At 36.8% G+C, this 19,398-nt stretch overlaps 1 protein-coding gene across 5 annotated transcripts; it reads right to left on the reverse strand.

Moving 5' to 3' along the window:
* Window positions 1-9,664: 9,664 nt before the first annotated feature.
* On the reverse strand, window positions 9,665-15,714 carry LOC110334045 (prolactin-8A8). 5 transcript variants are annotated; one of them, XM_021215879.2, is made up of 6 exons: window positions 15,621-15,714; window positions 13,901-14,076; window positions 13,080-13,118; window positions 12,206-12,313; window positions 10,979-11,158; window positions 9,665-9,998 (listed from the first exon to the last, which is right to left on the reverse strand). In XM_021215879.2, the coding sequence occupies exons 1-6, from the start codon at window positions 15,649-15,651 to the stop codon at window positions 9,810-9,812; spliced, it is 723 nt and encodes a 240-aa protein (XP_021071538.1). In that variant the 5' UTR covers window positions 15,652-15,714; the 3' UTR covers window positions 9,665-9,809. The 5 variants fall into 5 exon arrangements, with proteins under 5 accessions (XP_021071538.1, XP_021071537.1, XP_029403430.1 ...); XM_021215878.1 differs by having other exon boundaries at window positions 9,810-9,998; window positions 13,901-14,079; window positions 15,621-15,651; XM_029547570.1 differs by lacking the exon at window positions 15,621-15,714 and adding an exon at window positions 15,092-15,236 and having other exon boundaries at window positions 9,810-9,998; window positions 13,901-14,079.
* Window positions 15,715-19,398: the final 3,684 nt, after the last annotated feature.

Consider the following 19,398-nt stretch of genomic DNA (forward strand, 5'->3'; position numbering starts at 1 on the left):
GAGTTTCAGTCCACTATCATCAGGCCTGCCAGCATGCAGGCAGACATAGTGCAGAAAGGATAACTAAGAGGTTTACATTTGGATCCATAGGCAGCAGGAATAGACAGTGACCCAAAGGGCATGGAAATAGCATCTGAACTCTCAAATCCCACCTCCCAGTGACACTTTCTCCAACAAGGACAATCCTACTCCAAAAAAAAAAAAAAAAGAAAGAAAGAAAGAAAGAAAGAAAGAAAGAAAGAAAGAAAGAAAGAAAGAAAGAAAGAAAAAAAAAAGAATTACAGCTCCAAATAATTGGGTGGGGAGAAAAGGACTGAAGTTCTGAGGGTCACAGAAAGAATGAAAACAGGAAACCTTGGGAGGTAGGGTGTGGGAGGACCCTTTAGAATATGCTGAAAACCTGGGATGTGAGAGACTCTCAGGACTCTCAGAAATTAGATGAAATTCCCTACAGTAGGGAGAGGGAACATGTAGAGCTCACCTCCAGTAGAAAGAAAGGTCATCAAGTAAGGGACTGGGTTGCCATCCCACCATCAAAAACTATGTCCCATAAATTTTCCTGTCTGAAAGTATTGCAGGGACAAAAATGGTGAAGAGCCTGCAGAACTTCAGCAACAGGCTCAAATTGGTATCCACCTCAAGGTGGGGCCCCAAGGCCTGACACTATCACTGAGACTATGGTGTGCTCACAAAAATGGGCCTATCATGACTGTCCTCTGAAAGAACCAACAAGTAACTGAAAGAGTCAGATGCAGATATTTATACACAGCCAATGGGCAGGACCTGCTCACCCCTGTGGTTGGATTAGGGAAAAGCTTGAAGAAGCTGATGAGGAGAGACTCTGTAGGAGGACCAGCAATCTCAACTCACCTGGAGCTCTGAGGTCTCTCAGACACTGAGACAACAACCTGTCAGGATACACCAGCTGATATGATGCCCCAAACACATATACAGCAGAGAACTGCTGGGTTTGGACTTAGTCAGCAAAGATGGACTTAACTCTCAAGAGACTGGAGGCCCCAGCTAGAGGGGAGGTATCTTGATAAGATATTTCCATCCCAAATCTGGTGACGATTACATTACAAGCAGCTTCAGGCCAACACACTACAGAACTTCTTGCCTTCTGTCTGGCACAGTACGTGAATTTTAGCACAATTTCAGTCCACTACGTTTAATGATGTTTTAAGTTACAATGATTTTGATCAATTTTGTTTCAAAGTTGTTAGTATACAGGGAATAAAGTTCATGAGCATTGGTCATAAAATTAAATGACTTCAGCATTTCACCTCTTGGATTTTCTCCTTTTAATATTTCACCTACTCTCAATCTCTAAAGATTCTTTGACATTTCTATGTGCCAGCTTTCTCTGTCAAACCTTGGGCTACTGATAGCTGCTCTGAGCCTTCCTCATGGGAGATCCCTTAATCAGTAACCTTATTACATTTCATTTTATTATTATCACTTAAAATAATATTTGTTTTCTAAGGTAGAACCATATATAAGGAGAAGTATAATGTGGGAAGAGGACAGGGAGAGGAACTTTAACCAGGATATATTTTATGAATGAAAAACAAGTTCTAGTTTTTTTTTTTTTATTCAAGAAGAATAACTATTACTGATATGGGGAGATGACCTAGTGGTTAAGAGTACTTATTATTTGTGCAGAGGATCTAGGTTCGATATTAGTATCCTCATGATGGCTCAAATCTTTTCTTGCCTCCAAATCCAGAGTATCCTTATCCTGGCCTTTCATTGTGTCTTTACATGCAGGCAAATATATTTGTACACATAATTTGAAATCTTTAAAAATAAAAATGTCTGTTGATTTCTTCTGCCATGACTTAACATCAAATGTTAGTCACTATTTATTAGACTTTAGGAAATGTTTGACTTGTAGAAAGATAGCAACAAATGTATAGATGTGTTGTGTTCCTAATTTGAATAGTTTTAAATTTTGAAAAGAAATTAGTCATACAGTCATTTCTCTTTTTTAATTAATTAATTAATTAATTAACTTTATACTCCATATTTTCCCCCATCATACTTGTCCACCCTCCTACTGCTCCCATAAATCCTCCCCAAGCCCCTTTTTCCATGACCGTGCCCCCATCCCCCATGCCTCCTGACCTCTAAACACCCTGGGACCTCTAGTCTCATGAGGGTTAGGTTCATCATCTCTGAATAAACACAAAACCACAGTCCTCTGTTTTTAGTGTGTTGGTGGCCTCATATCAGCTCATGTATGCTGCTTTGGTGGTCCAGTGTTTGAGAGTACTCAGGAGTCCTGATTAATTGAGACTGCTGGTCCTCCTACAGGGTCACCCTCCTCCTCAGCTTCTTTCAGTCTTTCCCTAATTCAACAATAAAGATCAGTTGCTTCTGTCCATTGATTGGATAAAACTATCTGCCTCTGACACTTTCTGCTGCTTGTTTCTTCTGGAGTGCGATCATGCTAGGCCCCTTTTTGTGAGTGCTCCATAGCCTCAGAAATAGTGTCAGGTCTTGGGACCTCCCCTTGAGCTGGATCCCTCTTTAGGTCTGTCGCTGGATTTTCTTTTCCTCAGGCTCTTCTTTATTTGTATCCCTGTAATTCTTTCAGACAGGAACAATTATGGCTGAGTTGTGATTGTGTGATGCCCCCCCTCCCTCATTTGATGCCTTGTCTTCCTGCTAGAGGTAGGCTCTATAAGTTCTCTCTTCCTACTGTCAGCAATTTCATCTAAGGTCTCTCCCTTTGAGTCCTGAGAGTCTCTCACATCTCAGGTCTCTGTTGCATTCTGAAGTGTCCACCCAACCTCCTACCTCCAGAGGTTGCTTGTTTCCATTCTTTCTTCTGGCTCTCAGGGGGCTTCAGTCCACTTCCCTCCAGATAAGGTCTCCCAAACTCTCCTCTCACACTCTTTCCCATACAGGTCCTTCCTTCCTCTCCTTCTTGTGATTGATTTCTTCTCCCTCCCAAGAGGGACTAAAACATACTCATTAGGGCATTTTAGCTTGTTGACCGTTTTAAGTTCTGTGGACTGTATCTTGGGTATTATGTACTTTTCTTTTGGCTAATATCCACTTATTAGTGAGTACATAGCATGTGTGTCTTTGTGGGTCTGAGTTATGTCATTCAGAATGATATTTCTAGTTCCAACCATTTGCCTGCAAAACTCAGGATGTTCTCATTCTTAAAAGCTGAGTAGTATTCCATTGTGTAAATGAACCACATTTTCTGTATCCATTCTTCTTCTTTTTATTATTTATTTATTTATTATTATTTTCTTTATTTACATTTCAAATGCTATCCCGAAAGTTCCCTATNCCCCCCCCCGCCCCTGCTCCCCTACCCACCCACTCCCACTACTTGGCCCTGGCCTTCCCCTGTGCTGGGTCATATAAAGTTTACAAGACCAAGGGGCCTCTCTTCCCAATGATGGCCGATTAGGCCATCTTCAGCTACATATGCAGCTAGAGACTCTAGCTCAGGGGGTACTGGTTAGTTCATATTGTTGTTGCACCTACAGGGTTGCAGGCCCCTACAACACCTTGGGTACTTTCTCTAGCTCCTCCATTGGGGGCCCTGTGTTCCATCCAATAGTTGACTGTGAGCATCCACTTCTGTGTTTGCCAGGCACTTATATCCATTCTTCTATCATGGGACATCTAGGTTCTTCCCAGCTTCTGGCTATCACAAATAAGGCCACTATGAACATAGCTCTACTTATTGAATTTTAGGAAATGCCTAACTTGTTGAAAGATGGCAACCAACTTCTAGATATGTTGTCTTCCAATTTTGAATAGTTTTCAATTTTGAAAAGAAATTAGCCATATAATCAATTCTTCACTGTTTTTTGACTGATTTATTCTTCATATCATGGTACCCAGTACCAGAAATCACTGCAGTAATTTACATACTGTAAACCTTTCCACACAAGTTCATTAAAAACTCATATCAACCAGGCATTTTGAACCTACCGTTTGATCTAGGTAGTACCCACCATACATGATTTTATGTATTAATAGATCAACTAATTTCTATTGTTCTGTGTGTTGTGCTTTTTCCCTGCAGCAATAGGACAATTTCTTCAAATGTTATTTTAAACTGAAATTAATAATAAAATTAAATAATAATAGACTACACACACTGTCATTTGAGAGGGAAATGGCTGTGATGTTCTTCTGAAATATCCTTTCTCACTATTCTCTGCTAAATAATATAAGCTTAAGACTATCATAACTCTTCTCTGAAAACTTCATTTCCAGTTGTATGTCACTTTTAAGCAGAGGACTTTCTCCATCACATATACGTGATTAACTGGACATATAAATTTCATGATTTATATAAAAATTGAAAAAAATTACATTTTCTGCATTTGAACTGTGATTCATTTTCAGATTTCCTCCATGACTAGTCTCTTATACTGGAAATATGCATATTGATAGAAGGTTACTAAATGAAAAATCATGGAGTTAGATTCATTGGATAAACAGCAATTTAGATTATACATATATTTCACAATACACACCTGCCTTTTGAAGGAAAAAGTCTAAAATATATGAGAGAAGTAAATATTTATTTGATGCATTCAAGACTGAACTGATAGGGTACTTCAGATCATGGTGCTTGAAGTATTGTGACTGATCATCATGGTCAGGGAAGGAAGCTGATTCAGATGGAAAAAAAACCTAGCTCTGAGGAATGCATTGATTTGCTTAAACTGTTGTCTGATAAGCTTCTGGAATGTTTACTATGTAGTAGAAATTTTTCTTGACTTCTGACATGGTGTTTTTCTTAGTGTTTTATTGCTGTGAAGAGACACCATGACTAACTACAATTCTTATAAAAGAAAACAGTAATTGAGGACGACCTACAGTTTCAGAGGCTCAGTCCTGTATCATCAAGATAGGAATCATGGTAGTATGTATGCAGAAATGATACTGGAGGAGCAGAAAGTTCTACATGTTGATTGCATTTGGCACTGGGCAAAGCCTGAACATAGGAGACATCCAAGTTCACCTCCATAGTGACACATTTCCTCCAATAAGGTCACTCCTACACAAACAAGGCAACATTTCCTAATATTGCCACTCTCTTCTAGCCAAACACAGGAATCAATCAGGACCAAAGCTATTCAAACCACCACAGTGGTGTAGTTTTGATTTTCTCTGGAGCTCTAGTAACTCAAGTGATAAAGAACTACTTTTAATACAACTAAAGTTTTATGAAAGCAAGAAAGAGAAGAAAAGTCACCGGAAGAAGTAAAATAAAAACTTATAATGTGTATCTAATACTTAGGATAGTCTTAGATATTCATGCAATGTGGTATCCTAAAGGCATGGTATTTGGTTTTTTAGGGTTTTCTTGCTTTGCACAACACCATGATTAAAAGAAATTCAGTGAGCAACGGTTTTATTTAAGGGTACAGTTTACAGTTCATTATGGATAGAACACCTGGCAAGAACTCAAACCTTGAATTAGGACTTGAATCGGAAGTCATGGAGGGACACCCTTACTGGCTTCCTCAACATTCCTTTGCATAATATACTAGACCATATGACCTAATGTGACATCAGCAGTCATTAAGCAAGAAAATGTTCTATAGACTTGCCTACAATTCAACAGTAAAGAAACATTTTCTCAGTCTAGGTTCTTTGTCCCAGATTACTCTGACTTGTGGAAAATCAAATCTAACAAGAACAGTATCTTTCATACCATGTCATTTTTTATTGGTTTCATCCCTTTAGTTTTTCCTTTCTTTGCTCCATAGTGCACCATTCTAGTCTTTCATTTCAACTCAGATTTTGCATTTTGCATTCATTAGGATGCTTAACAACTGACACTCACTGTCTGGAAGTCCCTGCAAATCCCTGACAGTGTTGGAAGCAAATTTCTGTAACACAGTTCCTTTAAGGAAATATGGAAACGATATGAAACCCTAACCTCAGATGCTTAAGATGAATTTGCAAAGCTGAGATCCCATTAAACAATCTACAATCCCATTGGACTGAAAAAAAATAAAATATTTAACATATTACCATTGTTTTGTTTATTACTAGGATGATTTTCCTATTTAGAATATCTGATTGAATGATTATAAGTGTTGATTTATATTAATATAATGTCAACCATATAAACTTCTGCCCGAGTAAAGAGATTTTGTGTCCTCAAGCAAAGGTAACATATCCTTTAATTACCTAAAAACTATTGGCAAGATGCAATTAGACATTTCCTTAGGTGAAATATAGTTTGGATGAAATACATTATATTGAGTCAGGTCAAATACAGGTCCAGTAAATTAATACTTGAGAACAGGCTTGTGTTTGAAAGGCAGAAAATTAATGAGGGAATTCACACACTTTACATCAGTCACAAACAATGTAAAATAGCTTGAGGTAACTCTAACTAAACAATTGAAAGTCCCATATGACAAGAAGTTCAAGTACATGAATAAAGAAAGTGTGGAAGATATCACCAGATGGAATCATTTTCCATGTTCATGGATTGGTAAGACTAGCATAGTAAAAATGGCTGTCTGACCAAAAGCAATCTGCATATTAAGTGAAATTCCTATCAAAATTCCAAGACAATACTTGAAAAAGCACTTCTTAATTTTTTATGGAAAAACAAAAATCCCAGGATAGCTACAACAATCCCGTACAATGAATGAATATCTAGAGGTATCACCATCTCTGACTGCAAGCTATCCTACAGAGCAACACTATTTCAAACCACATAGTATTGGCATAAAATCAGACAAGTTTATCAATGAAAGAGAATCAAAGTCACAGAAATAAACCCACACATACATGAACACTTGATTTTTCAAAACCATACACTGTAAAAACAAAAATAGAAAACAACTTAAACAAATAGTGCCAGTCTAACAGGATGTCTGTAGGTTAAGAATGTTCAAGAACTCATATCTATCATCCTCTACAAAAGTTAAGTCCAAGTGGATAAAAGACATCAACATAAAACTAAATCTAACAGAAGAAAAAGTGGGGGAACAGCTTTTACAATAGACAGCTTTCTAAACCAAATACCAATGACTTAGGCACTAAGTTCGTTAATAAACCAAACTCATTGAACTAAAAACATTTTGCAAGGCTAAGGACACCATCAATAGAACAGAATGACAGCTTACAGAAAGGGAAAAGTTCTTCACCAACATTCTCTGACAGAGGACTAGTATGCAAAATATATAAAGAACTCAAGGAATTAAAAATTGACAGATCAAACTAACCAGTTTTACAATGGGATGCAGAGCTAAAGAGAGAATTCTAAAGAGAGGGATCTCTAGTGATCCAGAAGCATTTTAAAAAGTGTTCAACAATTGTAATCACCACAAAATGTAAATCAATATGAATCTGAGAATCCATCTTACATACTTCAAAATGGATAAAGTCAAAAACTCAAGGGACAGCACATGCTGTCTGTGATGTGAAGCAAGGGGAACACATCTCCACTGATGGTGGGGGTACAAACTTGCACCACCACTTTGAAAATCAATTTAGTATTTTTGAGGAAAATTGAGAATATATTTAACTCATAACTCAGCTATACAACTCCTAGGCATATACCCAAAATACTCCCCAAAATACTGCCCAAAATACAACAGGAACACTTACTTAAACTATGTTCATAGCAATTTTAATTATAATAACCAGTAACTAGAAACAACCTAATGGTTCTCGACTGAAAAATGAATAAAGAAAATATAGTACATTTGCACAATGGAATAATAGTCTAATATAAACAAAGGTATCCTGAATTTTGCAGGCAAATTAATGGAGCTTGAGAATATCATCCTGAGTCAGTTAAGGCAGACACCAAAGATATGTATTGTGTGCAATTATAACTGGACCTGAGGTGTAAAGTGCAAGATAACCTTAACACAATCTACAGATCCAAAGAAATTGGGTAATAAGGAAGAAACAAGTGAGGATGTGTGAATCTCACTAAGAAAAGTCTTCAGAGGTGGATGGAGAGAGGGAATTGGTTGAGAAAGGTGGTGAGAAGTGGTATGGAAATGTCAATCAGGTGTAGGGTGGGGAGACTCAAGAAAGGGCTGTGTGTGAGAACAGATATCAGTGGGGAACATTTCTTCTAGCAGAAGATCTGGGAAAGAAAAGGTTCTTGGGAGTCTATGAGAGTCATAATAGCTGAGATTCCTAGCAGTTCAGGTTCTAGAGACTGAATTAGCCATCTCCGGTAGCCAAGTGTATCTCTCAGTGGAGGGAAGCAAATATCAACCCAGCCGCAAAACCTTTGACCGCCCCCGCAAGTGTACTGCATACAAGTGCATAGCAATGATGATGGAACAGATTGAGGAAATGTCCAAACAGTGATTTGCCCTATTTGATACCCATCCTATTGGAAAAGAACCAATCCTTGACACTATTAATGATGTTCTGCTATGCTTTCAGACAGGAGCCTGCTATAACTCTCTCCTGAGAAATTTCACCCAGTAGCTGATGGAAATAGAAGCAGAGGCCCACAGCCAAACAGCAGGCAGAGCGTGGGGAGTCTTGTGGATGACTTAGGAGACTGAGTGAGGCAGAGGCATCAAGGACATCACTAGACCTACAAAGCCACCTAACCTGATTCACAGAGACTGAACCAGGAACCAAAGAGTTTGCAGAGCCTGAACCTACCTATGCACTCTGCACATTTATAGCAGATGTGCAGCTTGTTCTTCAAGTGAGTATCCAAACATTTGTAGCCAGAATGACAGAAACTCGTTGCTTCATCAGAATTTCATGGCAGACATCCCAAGGGATTGTCAATCTTAAGGCTCCTATGGTTTTAATAGATACATCATATGAAGTGTGTATTTTTTTTAAAATAGCACAGAGCAACACAGAACTTGTTAGACACAGAGAAATGAAAACATGGAGATCATATTTATGATCACTCTATTGCAGAGCAAAGTTATAGTTGGACTTATGACACATCTTGAAGAGAGCATCACTAATTTGCATTTTTGTTTTTTTGTTTTGTTTTATTACTTGTTTTTTATTAGATATTTTCTTTATTTATATTTCAAATGCTATCCCGAAAGTCCCCTATACCCTCCCCCCACCCTGCTCTCCTAATCACCCACTCTCACTTCTTGGTCCTGGCATTCCCCTGGGGCATATAAAGTTTGTAAGACCTAGTAGCCTCTCTTCCCAATGATGGCCTACTAGGGAACTACAGCTAGAGACATGAACTCTGGGGGTACTGGTTAGTTCATATTGTTGTTCCACCTATAGGGTTGCAGACCCCTTCAGCTCCTTGGGTACTTTCCCTAGCTCCTCCACTGGGGGACCTGTGTTCCATCCACTTCTGTATTTGCCAGGCACTCATCCTAAAAGAATTTTATGTTTTAAAAATCTCACATATGGCAGTGCTTTCACTATTAACATTGTTTCCTAAGGACAATCTGAATGTCATGGTGTAGTAAAAGCTTTATATTCTAATTAGGATAATGGTCAGGTAATGAATTTTATACTCTGATTATAATAACTTTATATTCATTATTTTTCTGTGAAATAACTGTGACCTTATTGAAGTAAGCATTAACATTAATTTCTAGATTAACATCTACTGTTTGTGATATATTTGATTGAGGAAATCTAACTTTATTGATATATGTTCTATTCAATGAACAAAAGATGAATAAGCTTTAAAAATTTGGACATTTCTAAAGAGAGTGCTTTTATTTTTCTTTAAAGAGATCCATTGTACCCACACATGCATTTGAAATGTTTACAATTAAAAGCAACAGCTCTGCAATGAAGTTTTGTGGAGCATCTCCAAAGCAGATTTGGTAAATGTGCACTTAGCAATCTTTTCCAGTTATACGACACTTCAATATTCTGAGATGAAATAGAGAGAACTGTGTATCATACTCTAGGCAGTGGGAAAGGTTAAACATTGCCAAAAATTTAGAATTTTTGTTTTTTGATTTTAAGAATGAAAGAAGTTCCCAGCTGGGAAATTTTTCCTTCTTCTCTGCGGTAGGATAGACCTAAAAATCAAAATGATGCTCAGTTAATCATTGATTACATTGTTAGTGTTCCTTTCTCCTTATTTCTTCTCTGTCTCATCAGAGAAATACATTCAGAAATGTGCTGCTTCCATCAAAGTTATGGGTTTTCATTTATCTAAGCCAAGAGACTCTCAAGCAGTTAGACTTTTAGAATGTGATAAAGACTCGTGTGCGTTTCTTCTAATATATAATTAATTGCAGAGGAAGTGTGTCCTTTCAGAACAGAGGAAGTGTAAGATAATGCTGTTTGATTCTGGGTCAGTGGAAGAGCTCATATCAACTACTCACTCAGGAAATTCTTACATTTCCTTTTATATTTGCTTTACAGAAGATGATATACACCACTACTCTATCAAATCCAAACTCCATGAAGTCTCTGTATAAAAACCTCACAAGTGATGAGGGTCAGATGGAGATTTAATATGCGGACCATAGGGTTGACTGTGATTGAAGGACCCGAGCCCTTTTCATCCAACCAGGAATGGTGTATTTTTACTGCCTAAGAGGAACGTCTGTGTTTCATTTTGATCTCCAGCATGGAAAGATATGAGAAACATCTGAAAGGACTGGAGGTGCCAGCAACCTATTAGAGTACTGGTTCTCAAACTTTCTAATGCTATAACCCTTTAATATAGTTTCCCATGCTGTGGTAACCCCCAACAATAAAATTATTTTNATTCCTATTTAATAACTCTAATTTTGCTAATTTAAGTAATTATAATGTAAATAGCTGATATGATGTATATCTGTTATATGACCCTTGTGAAAAGATCATTTCCCCCAAAGGAGTAATGACCCATAGGTTGAGAAACACTGTCATATGGAAAGATTGTAAACAATGTTAAATATCTATGCTTTACTCTGGAAAAATGAGGTATTTCAGAATTGTTTTGTTGTTGTTGTTAATTTCCACAACCTACCTATTTTATGAGTGAGAATAACTAATGGGAAGTCCTCACCTTGGTGAGTATCCACCTAAGGTCTTGCAGAACTTGTCTGTTGTTCTCTTCAATCTCCTTGGCTTTTGAGAGGATAGTTTCAGGGACATCTTTCATGGCACTCAGCTCAATCACTAGATGGAATAGAGGGCTAATCCAGGAACCCACATAATTGATCAAAGTTTTTAAATACTCTTCGATCTGAGAAACACAATTGAAACATTGCATTAAACAATTTCAGTTTAGCAGGTTTGATAGCTGCAATATTCATGTAAAGGGGCTGAAGGAGCTGAACTGAGACATGTATTTACTATGTGTATATGGCACATGTATAGATGTTATATAGTTTTGGAAGTATAACATTTAAACAACTGCTTTTATTTTCTAAAATATAAACCAAATTGTAGGGCTTGTCAATTAGAATTTTTCTGATGTTAGGTCATCATATTTTGTTCTCCCTATGAAATTCTAACAGCTTACTTGCTTACCTTCCAGTGAGCTCTATATAATTTGTTTTTTCGGGTTTTTTTTTTTTTTTTTTGCTAGTGCTAAAGAGGGACCAATAAGGTTTGACTCCTGATAGATGGAGGCAGGGGTTCAATAAGGGATTCAGGTACACCATGTATGCGGAAGAACTATGTCACAACTAAAATAGAACTGCTATGATATGCAGTCCTTCTCATCATGAATTTGAGCATTATTGCATTCTTAGGAACATACACTATTATTTCACTGGACTACTCTGTTCATCTGGTTTTCAGTTAAGGCATAAAGAATAATAGAAGGATGAAGAGATAGGTTCAAAAGGAAATAGAACCAGGACAGAATTGAAAAATCAAGGGGGATAGTGTTAAGTAACATAGAATGCTATCACACAGACCTCATTAGTAATATATAATAAATACAACCACATTGCTATCACTGATGGGGGAGTGAGTATATATCCATGGATAGTCAATTTAGCTCAAAGAATCCTAAAAAATATAGTAAATGAAATTTGAGTGGTTGATCATTCCTAAAATACCATTCTCTAAATGGTGTATTTAAGTATTTGCTACACTGTTTTGGGGTATTTTAATTTATGTATAATTTATCAATACTAGAATATGATTATTTTCTATACTTTCTCTTCATTTTTTCTGCATGCATGATTACTGTAGCTATCATAATGCCTGTAATAACTGACAGTACTACAAACACAATGTATTGCTTCTGGAGTTCTGTGGAAAACTCAGGAAGGAAACTCACTTCAATAGTTATGTATTGAATTCCCCTATTTGGGGGATTTGTTAGAGAAGAATGGCAGTGAGATGCAGCTCTGAAAACAATCTCATCCCGCCTAACCAGTTTGGAAGTCTGAAAAAAAAAGCAGAGTTCAGAAATCATAAATAACTTCATGTCCAGAGCATTAATGAATGTTAGCGGATCTATAAATTTTAACATAAGTAATTCATGAAATAGATATATTCAGGAGTTAAGAAAATGTTTGTCATGTAGCTTTGTGTTTGTACATTGTACCTGCAATTCAATTTGGTCTTTCATTAGCTTTTGAATATTTAACTCCTTCCTCACTTAATTGCTTTTCTTCTTCACTTTCAAAAGTTACACTAAGCCAGGCAGACACTGAAATGGTTAAATTAATGAAGAACTCAGTGATTTAATTACTACCATTGTTTAGAATTTCAGCAAAAGCCATACCACATATTTATTAATCTTAATCTTTTCTGTCAATAAGTACTAAAATTTCCTTACCCAGATGAAAAAATTAAAAGTTAATATAGTTTAACACTAAAGAATGTAGCTGGGCATGTTTATAATAGTTTTAGAATGAAATTGTGTGCATTTTTGACTCACAAAATAAACTATTTTACAGTAAATTCTATGTAAACACAAATTCAACAAAATATGAAATATTAATAAATATTAATTACTTTAGAATATCTTATTTATTTAATGAAACAGCTAATTCATGAAAGCTTAATGAATAATTGTGAAGGTTAAGAAGTTGAAAAGCTGTCAATTAAGAACAGGAAATACAAATACTGTATAATGCTTTCTCTTCTGAAGTGCAATCATTGACATGAGGACCTTATTGGGAAACATCTGAAGGTAAGGTACTTACAAGAGTTGCAAATTTTCCGGATGAGAATTGGTTGTGGTACTGTGTCATGTGAAGGGGAGAAAAATAACATCTAGTCAAAAAAATATGACGGCTTGTTTATTTCCAGAGACAAATTCTTTCGATGCCCATCTTATTGAAATTTTGCCTCTTTTTATAGTGTCTTTTTTTTTTCTGACCTTGAGAAATGACAATCACCACAGGGGTAATGGATACACTTTTATTCTTACCCTGATATCAGGAAAACTGTTATCACTAAAAATATTTAAACCACAATTTCTAGATTTCTAGTATTTATGGGATTCTTGAAAGGCTAGACTTTCTCTCTCTCTCTCTCTCTCTCTCTCTCTCTCTCTCTCTCTCTCTCTCTCTCTCTCTCTCCATCCCTCCTTCCCTTCCTTCCTTCTTTTCTTCTGTTCCTTTTATCCTACATCCTCACATGTTTTACTTTATCTCTGTTACAAATATTTAGTTCACTGTAATGCACATCTTTTACAGTGTGTACCTGCAGTGTGCTAAATGAATATGGCCAATAGAATTCCATGATTCTGAATGCAAAAACAGGAAATGAGAGTTCTTCCCCAAGCATATTTTAAAAGTGTCCATCATAGTTATTTTTTATTTTTTAATAAAGTAGAGAAAATGTATTAATATGATTAGATTCTGTAAAATTTCATGACACTGTCCAATTGACCCTGTCCCTGTTTGAGCATTTGGGTCATCATTTACCAATGAAGGTATATTTTCTGATATCTGAGTCAGGATGTTTAGAGTCTCAGTTTCTAGTGCAGTTCAAATATTAGTATGTAGGTTGAGGTACTTACAAGCTCTACATAGAATTGTTTCGCAAGTATACGTAGGGTTTCAGCTTTCTGCATGGCACTGTCAAATGTTTCCATAAGTGGGTTCCAGCAGCCTGCCTTTTCTGCTACACATGCAGGAACTGATGCAGCTTTCTCCCACAGCAGCAAGTTTGACACCACCAGCAGCAGGAGTGCACCTGCCACATAGAAACAGAACCACTTAGAGGTGGTGCGTTAAACTGAGTTCTCTTAGGCCCAGGAAAGTTGTATATGACCAAAGGTTTTATTATTTTTTGTTTTGTTTCATTTTTGTTTGGGGGGGGCTTGTTTGTTTGTTTTTCCTTTTTTACTGGTATATAACTTCACATTGGATATCTCGAATGACATATCAAGTCACACTAAGCACTGAGTGCCCTTGCTATATTGAAATAAAACCCATTTAGGTATATTAACCTGAGTTATCCTAGGCCCAGAAAAGTTGTATCTGGACAAAGGGATTTTTATTTTTAGTTTTTAGTTTTTAGTTTTGGGAGTGGGGTGAGGTGGTTGTTTGGTTCTTTTAAAATGTTTCCTTCATGACTGTATACTGGATATGTGTAATGGCGTATAAAGTCACTCTAAGTACTTAGGCAAGTAACTGAATTTTTCTGAATAATAGTTTGAGGAGCAACTGATTTTACATTTTTTAAATTTTTCAGCAGTCCTTCTAAATTACAAATTTCTGAAATTAAAATTAGTTATGTACTTATATCTTCAGATATTTTTAAATGGTTTACTATCTTTGGAATTTAACCTCATTTTCACTCACCAAACTCTTGAAGAATATGCAATTTTTAATCATCATGTCTGATTTCAATGTTTTGGACACTTATGAAACAGGGATAGCACAGTTTACCTATTTGCTCCCTCTATCCAGTTGACCATAAATACAACCATGATGATTACTAACAAGGAGATAAAGAGATATTGTCTAATATATGATATCAACTTAGAACTGCTAACATGATAAAAATCCATCAGAGATTTTTTTTCATCAAAAACTTCAGATCATTCATTTTAGTGTTGATCTACTCATTAATTTTGTCAGCAGATTAAACTTTCTTAATGTATTCTGGACACATTCAGGTTGGAGAGGGATAATATGTTCAAACTGTTTTTCTAATGGCTTATTTTTAGCTAAGGTAGAAGTAAGAACAATAACCTTTTACTTATAATCACAACTCTGTTTCTTCTGCTTTAAAATAAGATTAATTTGATACACTGAATTTACACCCTCAATATTTTCCAATTTCTGAAACTCCAAAACATTGTCCATTTGAGATGTATTATTCTTTGTTCTGGAAGGTGTCCTACGCATTGGAAGCTGCTTAATAATTCCTATCAGTTCTCCTCATTGGCTACAAGGAACACATTCCTCCTTCTTCTCTCTCCTTAAGAGAGAAGATAAGACAACACAGACTCTCTTTGAATACTGCAACATGTCTCAAGTTAAAGGGTGATGAAAACTACTAATCCAATTGTCTCTTGTACCCTTGCACAGTTTCTTTCAAGAGAAATAATTTTAAAAGATAGTGTAAAGTCTATGCAGAATTCTACCCCTGCTAGTCTATGAACAAATAGTTCTTCATACCAGAGAGAATGTCAAAGATTCCAAAGAAATAATCCAATTAAAATAAACTCATAGGAACACTAAACTGAATTCTTTTACCAAAAGAGGAATAATGGTGGGGGATTTACTTACAGAAGTAAGGCTGTCTCAATGGCAGTTCCATCACTGAGGAGTTCCTAAACAAGATGAGTTCTGTCTCTGGAGATCCACTTCATCAGAGTTGTATATTCAGTTAGTTTGCTGTACGTATATATTCTAGCAGATAACCCCAAGGGCATGTACAGCCATGAGACAGCATTTAGAAACACTTGTTTGTGAAACATGTCTTTCTATCTTCTGGGAATGTTAACTGATTTATTACAACATACTTATAAGTGTCTGGATGGTCTCATTTTATTTATTCCTACGTATTGATTCTTGTGCAAATATTTTTGAAATCTCTGAAGCCATTATAAACTGCATGATTAAAGATGATAATGTCAGATCATAAAAAAATAATTGTTCATGATTACTTCTTCTTCCTTAGATTCTTACATTGTTTCATCTTTTTCTCAATCATTATGGACAGAGAAAGATTCATCGTTGAATATTTGGCCACCATACCACAGCATTAGTAAATTATCCATAGGGTTATGAATCCTTGCCAGTAATCACTGGCTACGCTGAAGAGTGTTTTTATGTGAACTAGGCTGACATTATAATATTCTGCATCCTTAAATTATGTATTTTTAAGTTGGTCTAAAATAAATTAGATATATTTAACAACAACAACAACAAAAAATCTCCATTAACTTCTCTCTAGGAAATATAGCCTCTCCAAAATTACTGGGAATTCTTTTAAAAATAACAAATATAAGTTGTTTTCTTGTATTTTCTGTTAAACATATCAGAAGTTTGTTAAGTGCAACAGTAACAATTGCACCATGGTTGTCCTAATAAGTATATTTTCATATACTTCCTCCTAATATTAGCACTTGTGCTATAGAAGCACTGATGAAAATTCTTCAAAAGCCAGTGTCATAATAGCTTCCATTCTTTGGCATCTAGTCAACACTGAGGGATCTTCTAATTCAATATCAACAAAATATCCTCATATCATTGAAAGAGAATACTTGGCTGATAAAAAAAATGCAGGCAAAGCAGTTAGGTCTAATATTCATCAAAAAGAAATACATCTACAAGAATGTCATGGGGGATTTCAGAAGCCTAGCTGTATGTACTGGCTAGTTTTGTGTCAACTTGACACAGGCTGGAGTTATTACAGAGAAAGGAGCTTCAGTTGGGGAAATGCTTCTAGGAGATCCAGCAGTAAGGCATTTTCTCAATTAGTGATCAAGGGGAGAGGTCTCCTTGTGGGTGGTGCCATCTCTGGGCTGGTAGTCTTGGTTCTATAAAAGAACAGGCTGAGCAAGCCAGGGTAGCAAGCCAGTAAGAAACACCACTCCACTTTGAAAGTTGGACTAAATGCACTTTGCATTATGCTATGTTTAAGTATGGCCCCCAAGTCTATGGGGGCCAGGGAGTGGAATGTGGTGATTTGTATATTCTTGGACCAGGGATTGGCACCATTTGGAGGTGTGGCCTTGTTGGAATAGGTTTGACCTGGTTGTAGTAGATGTGTCACTGTGGGTGTGGACTATAAGATCCTCATCCTAGCTGCCTGGAAGTCAGTCTTCCACTAGTACCCTTTGGATGAAGACATAGAACTCTCAGCTCTGCTTGTACCGTGCCTGCCTGGATGCTGCCCTGCTCCCACCTTGATGGTAATGGACTGAACCTCTGAACCTGTAAGCCAACCCCAGTTAAATGCTGTTCTTTATAAGACTTGTCTTGGTCATGGTGTCTGTTTACAGCAGTAAAACCCTAACTAAGACACACAGACACAGAGACTCATGGAAAAACTTATCATTTATAAGTTTCTACATTTTAATGATAATTTCTTCACTTTGAATATTTTTCAGATATCAAATTGCTTTAATCTAATTTTATACTTCCATTTCGTGACCCTATTAAAAAGGGTATTTTGTGTAAAAAGTACAAAATTACGTGGCTCAGAGAACAAATATAAATAAATGTACAATTTTGCTAGGAAAATATCATGCCAACTCTATTAGATAGGATTCTGTATACTTTTAATTTTGTAATCTCGAAACTTTAATATTGTATCTCTGTCTAGCTATATCTGTTTGGTTTATAATATTTTTATTCAGTAAATCAGTAACTAAAGAAAAAAAGAAAGAGAGAAACACCCCTCCATGGACTCTGCATTAGCTCCTGCTTCCTGCCCTGCTTGAGTTTCAGTCCTGACTTCCTTGGTGATGAACAGTGATGTGGAAGTGTAAGCTGAATAAACCCTTTCCTCCCCAACTTGTTTCTTGGTCATGATGTTTTGTCCAGGAATAGAAACCCTGACTAAGACACTATATCTCTTGGGAAGGTAACTCTGTTCTCCAGATCACCCACATCTCAAAGGTTTAATTCAATAAACATATGGTTCTTAGGAATCACATTTCCTACGTGTATACTCTAATATTCTTTTTCATTTCCTTTTTAAACTATCTTTATTCACATTTCAAAGTTTACCACCATTCCCTTTCACTGTCCCAAGTTCATCATTCCATCCCCCTTTCCCTTGACTTCTGAGAGGGTGTTTATCCACACACCCACCCCACCTACTTCATCCCAACCATTATCACACTACTGTGTGTTTCTACAGGTTAAGGCACATCCTTTCCCACTCAGTCCATACAAGGTCTTCCTCTGCTACATATGTGCCAGGGGCCATGAACTACCCCTTGAATGCTCTTCACTTGTGGCTAAGAATCTGGGATGTCAGAAGGGTCCTGGTTAGATGATACTTCTGTTCATCATTTAGGGTTGCCATCCAAATTAGCTCCTACAATCTTACCCCTAACTCTTCCATAGGGGGTCCAGGATCTCAGTCTAATAGTTGGCTGTAAGTATCTGCAGCTATCTCAGTCAAATGATGGTAGAACCTCTCAGAGAACAGCAATGTGTTTCTATCTCTAAGCACAGCATGGCATCAGTAATAATGCCATGCTTTTGTGCCTGTGCATGGAATTGAACCCAATTTGGGCCAGTCATTGGATGGCCTTTCCTTTAGTCTCTGGTCCATTTTTAACCCTGTCTTCCCTTTAGATAGGAACAATTCTGTATCAAATATCTTGAAGATGAGTGGGTGGCTAAATGCCTGAACTTGGTACCATGTCTATCTGCTGGAGGTGGTCTTCTTAGGTTCCATCTCCCCAATGATGAGCTTTCAGCTAAGGCAATTTCCATTGAGTCCTGTTAGTCTCTCACATTCCAGGTCTCTGAGATACTGTAGAGATTCCCCTTGACCCCCACTCCCTACTGCTGCATATTTCCATTAATTCTCCTAGCACTCTAGGCTTCTTTCCTGTCTTCCCCACCCCCCATATTTGATCCTGACAGTTTTTCCCCTCCATGTACCTTCTCCTATCCAGGTGCCTCCCACTGCCTTCTGGGATTATTTTGTTCCTCCTTCTAATTGGGATTGAAATATTCTCACTCCGGCCTTCCTTCTTGTTAAGCTTCATGTTGTCTGAGTTTTATCACAGTTACTGTTTTTTGGCTAATATGCACTTATTGGTGTATATATACCATGCATGTCTTTTTGGTTCTGGGTTACCTCTCATTGGTTAAGAGCACTGATTGCTCTTCCAGAAGTCCTGAGTTCAATTCCTAGCAAGCACATGGCTGTTTAAAACCATTGGTAATGCAATCTGATGCTCTCTCCTGGCACATCTGAATCCCAAGAAAATATAATTACATATATAGTCTAAACTCTAATAGATTCTTTAAGAGCTGAATTTATTATCCTTTTAGTTTCTTTGACAAATGATTAAATGTATAGAGGTTGGATTTATGA

The sequence above is a fragment of the Mus pahari genome, chromosome 16 (genome assembly GCF_900095145.1).
Source record: "Mus pahari chromosome 16, PAHARI_EIJ_v1.1, whole genome shotgun sequence".
NCBI lineage: Eukaryota > Metazoa > Chordata > Mammalia > Rodentia > Muridae > Mus > Mus pahari.

What these genes read in the sequence shown, in the direction of transcription:
- LOC110334045 (XM_029547570.1), bottom strand. Translation starts at nt 15,236, where the DNA reads ATGCGTAGGACACCTTCCAGAACAAAGAATAATACATCTCAAATGGAC. An exon ending in TTCAATACATAACTATTGAA is followed by an intron (nt 11,159 to 12,205) that starts GTGAGTTTCCTT and finishes TGTGTTTCTCAG; the next exon opens with ATCGAAGAGTATTTAAAAAC. An exon ending in TTAGGTGGATACTCACCAAG is followed by an intron (nt 9,999 to 10,978) that starts GTGAGGACTTCC and finishes TTTGATTTTTAG; the next exon opens with GTCTATCCTACCGCAGAGAA.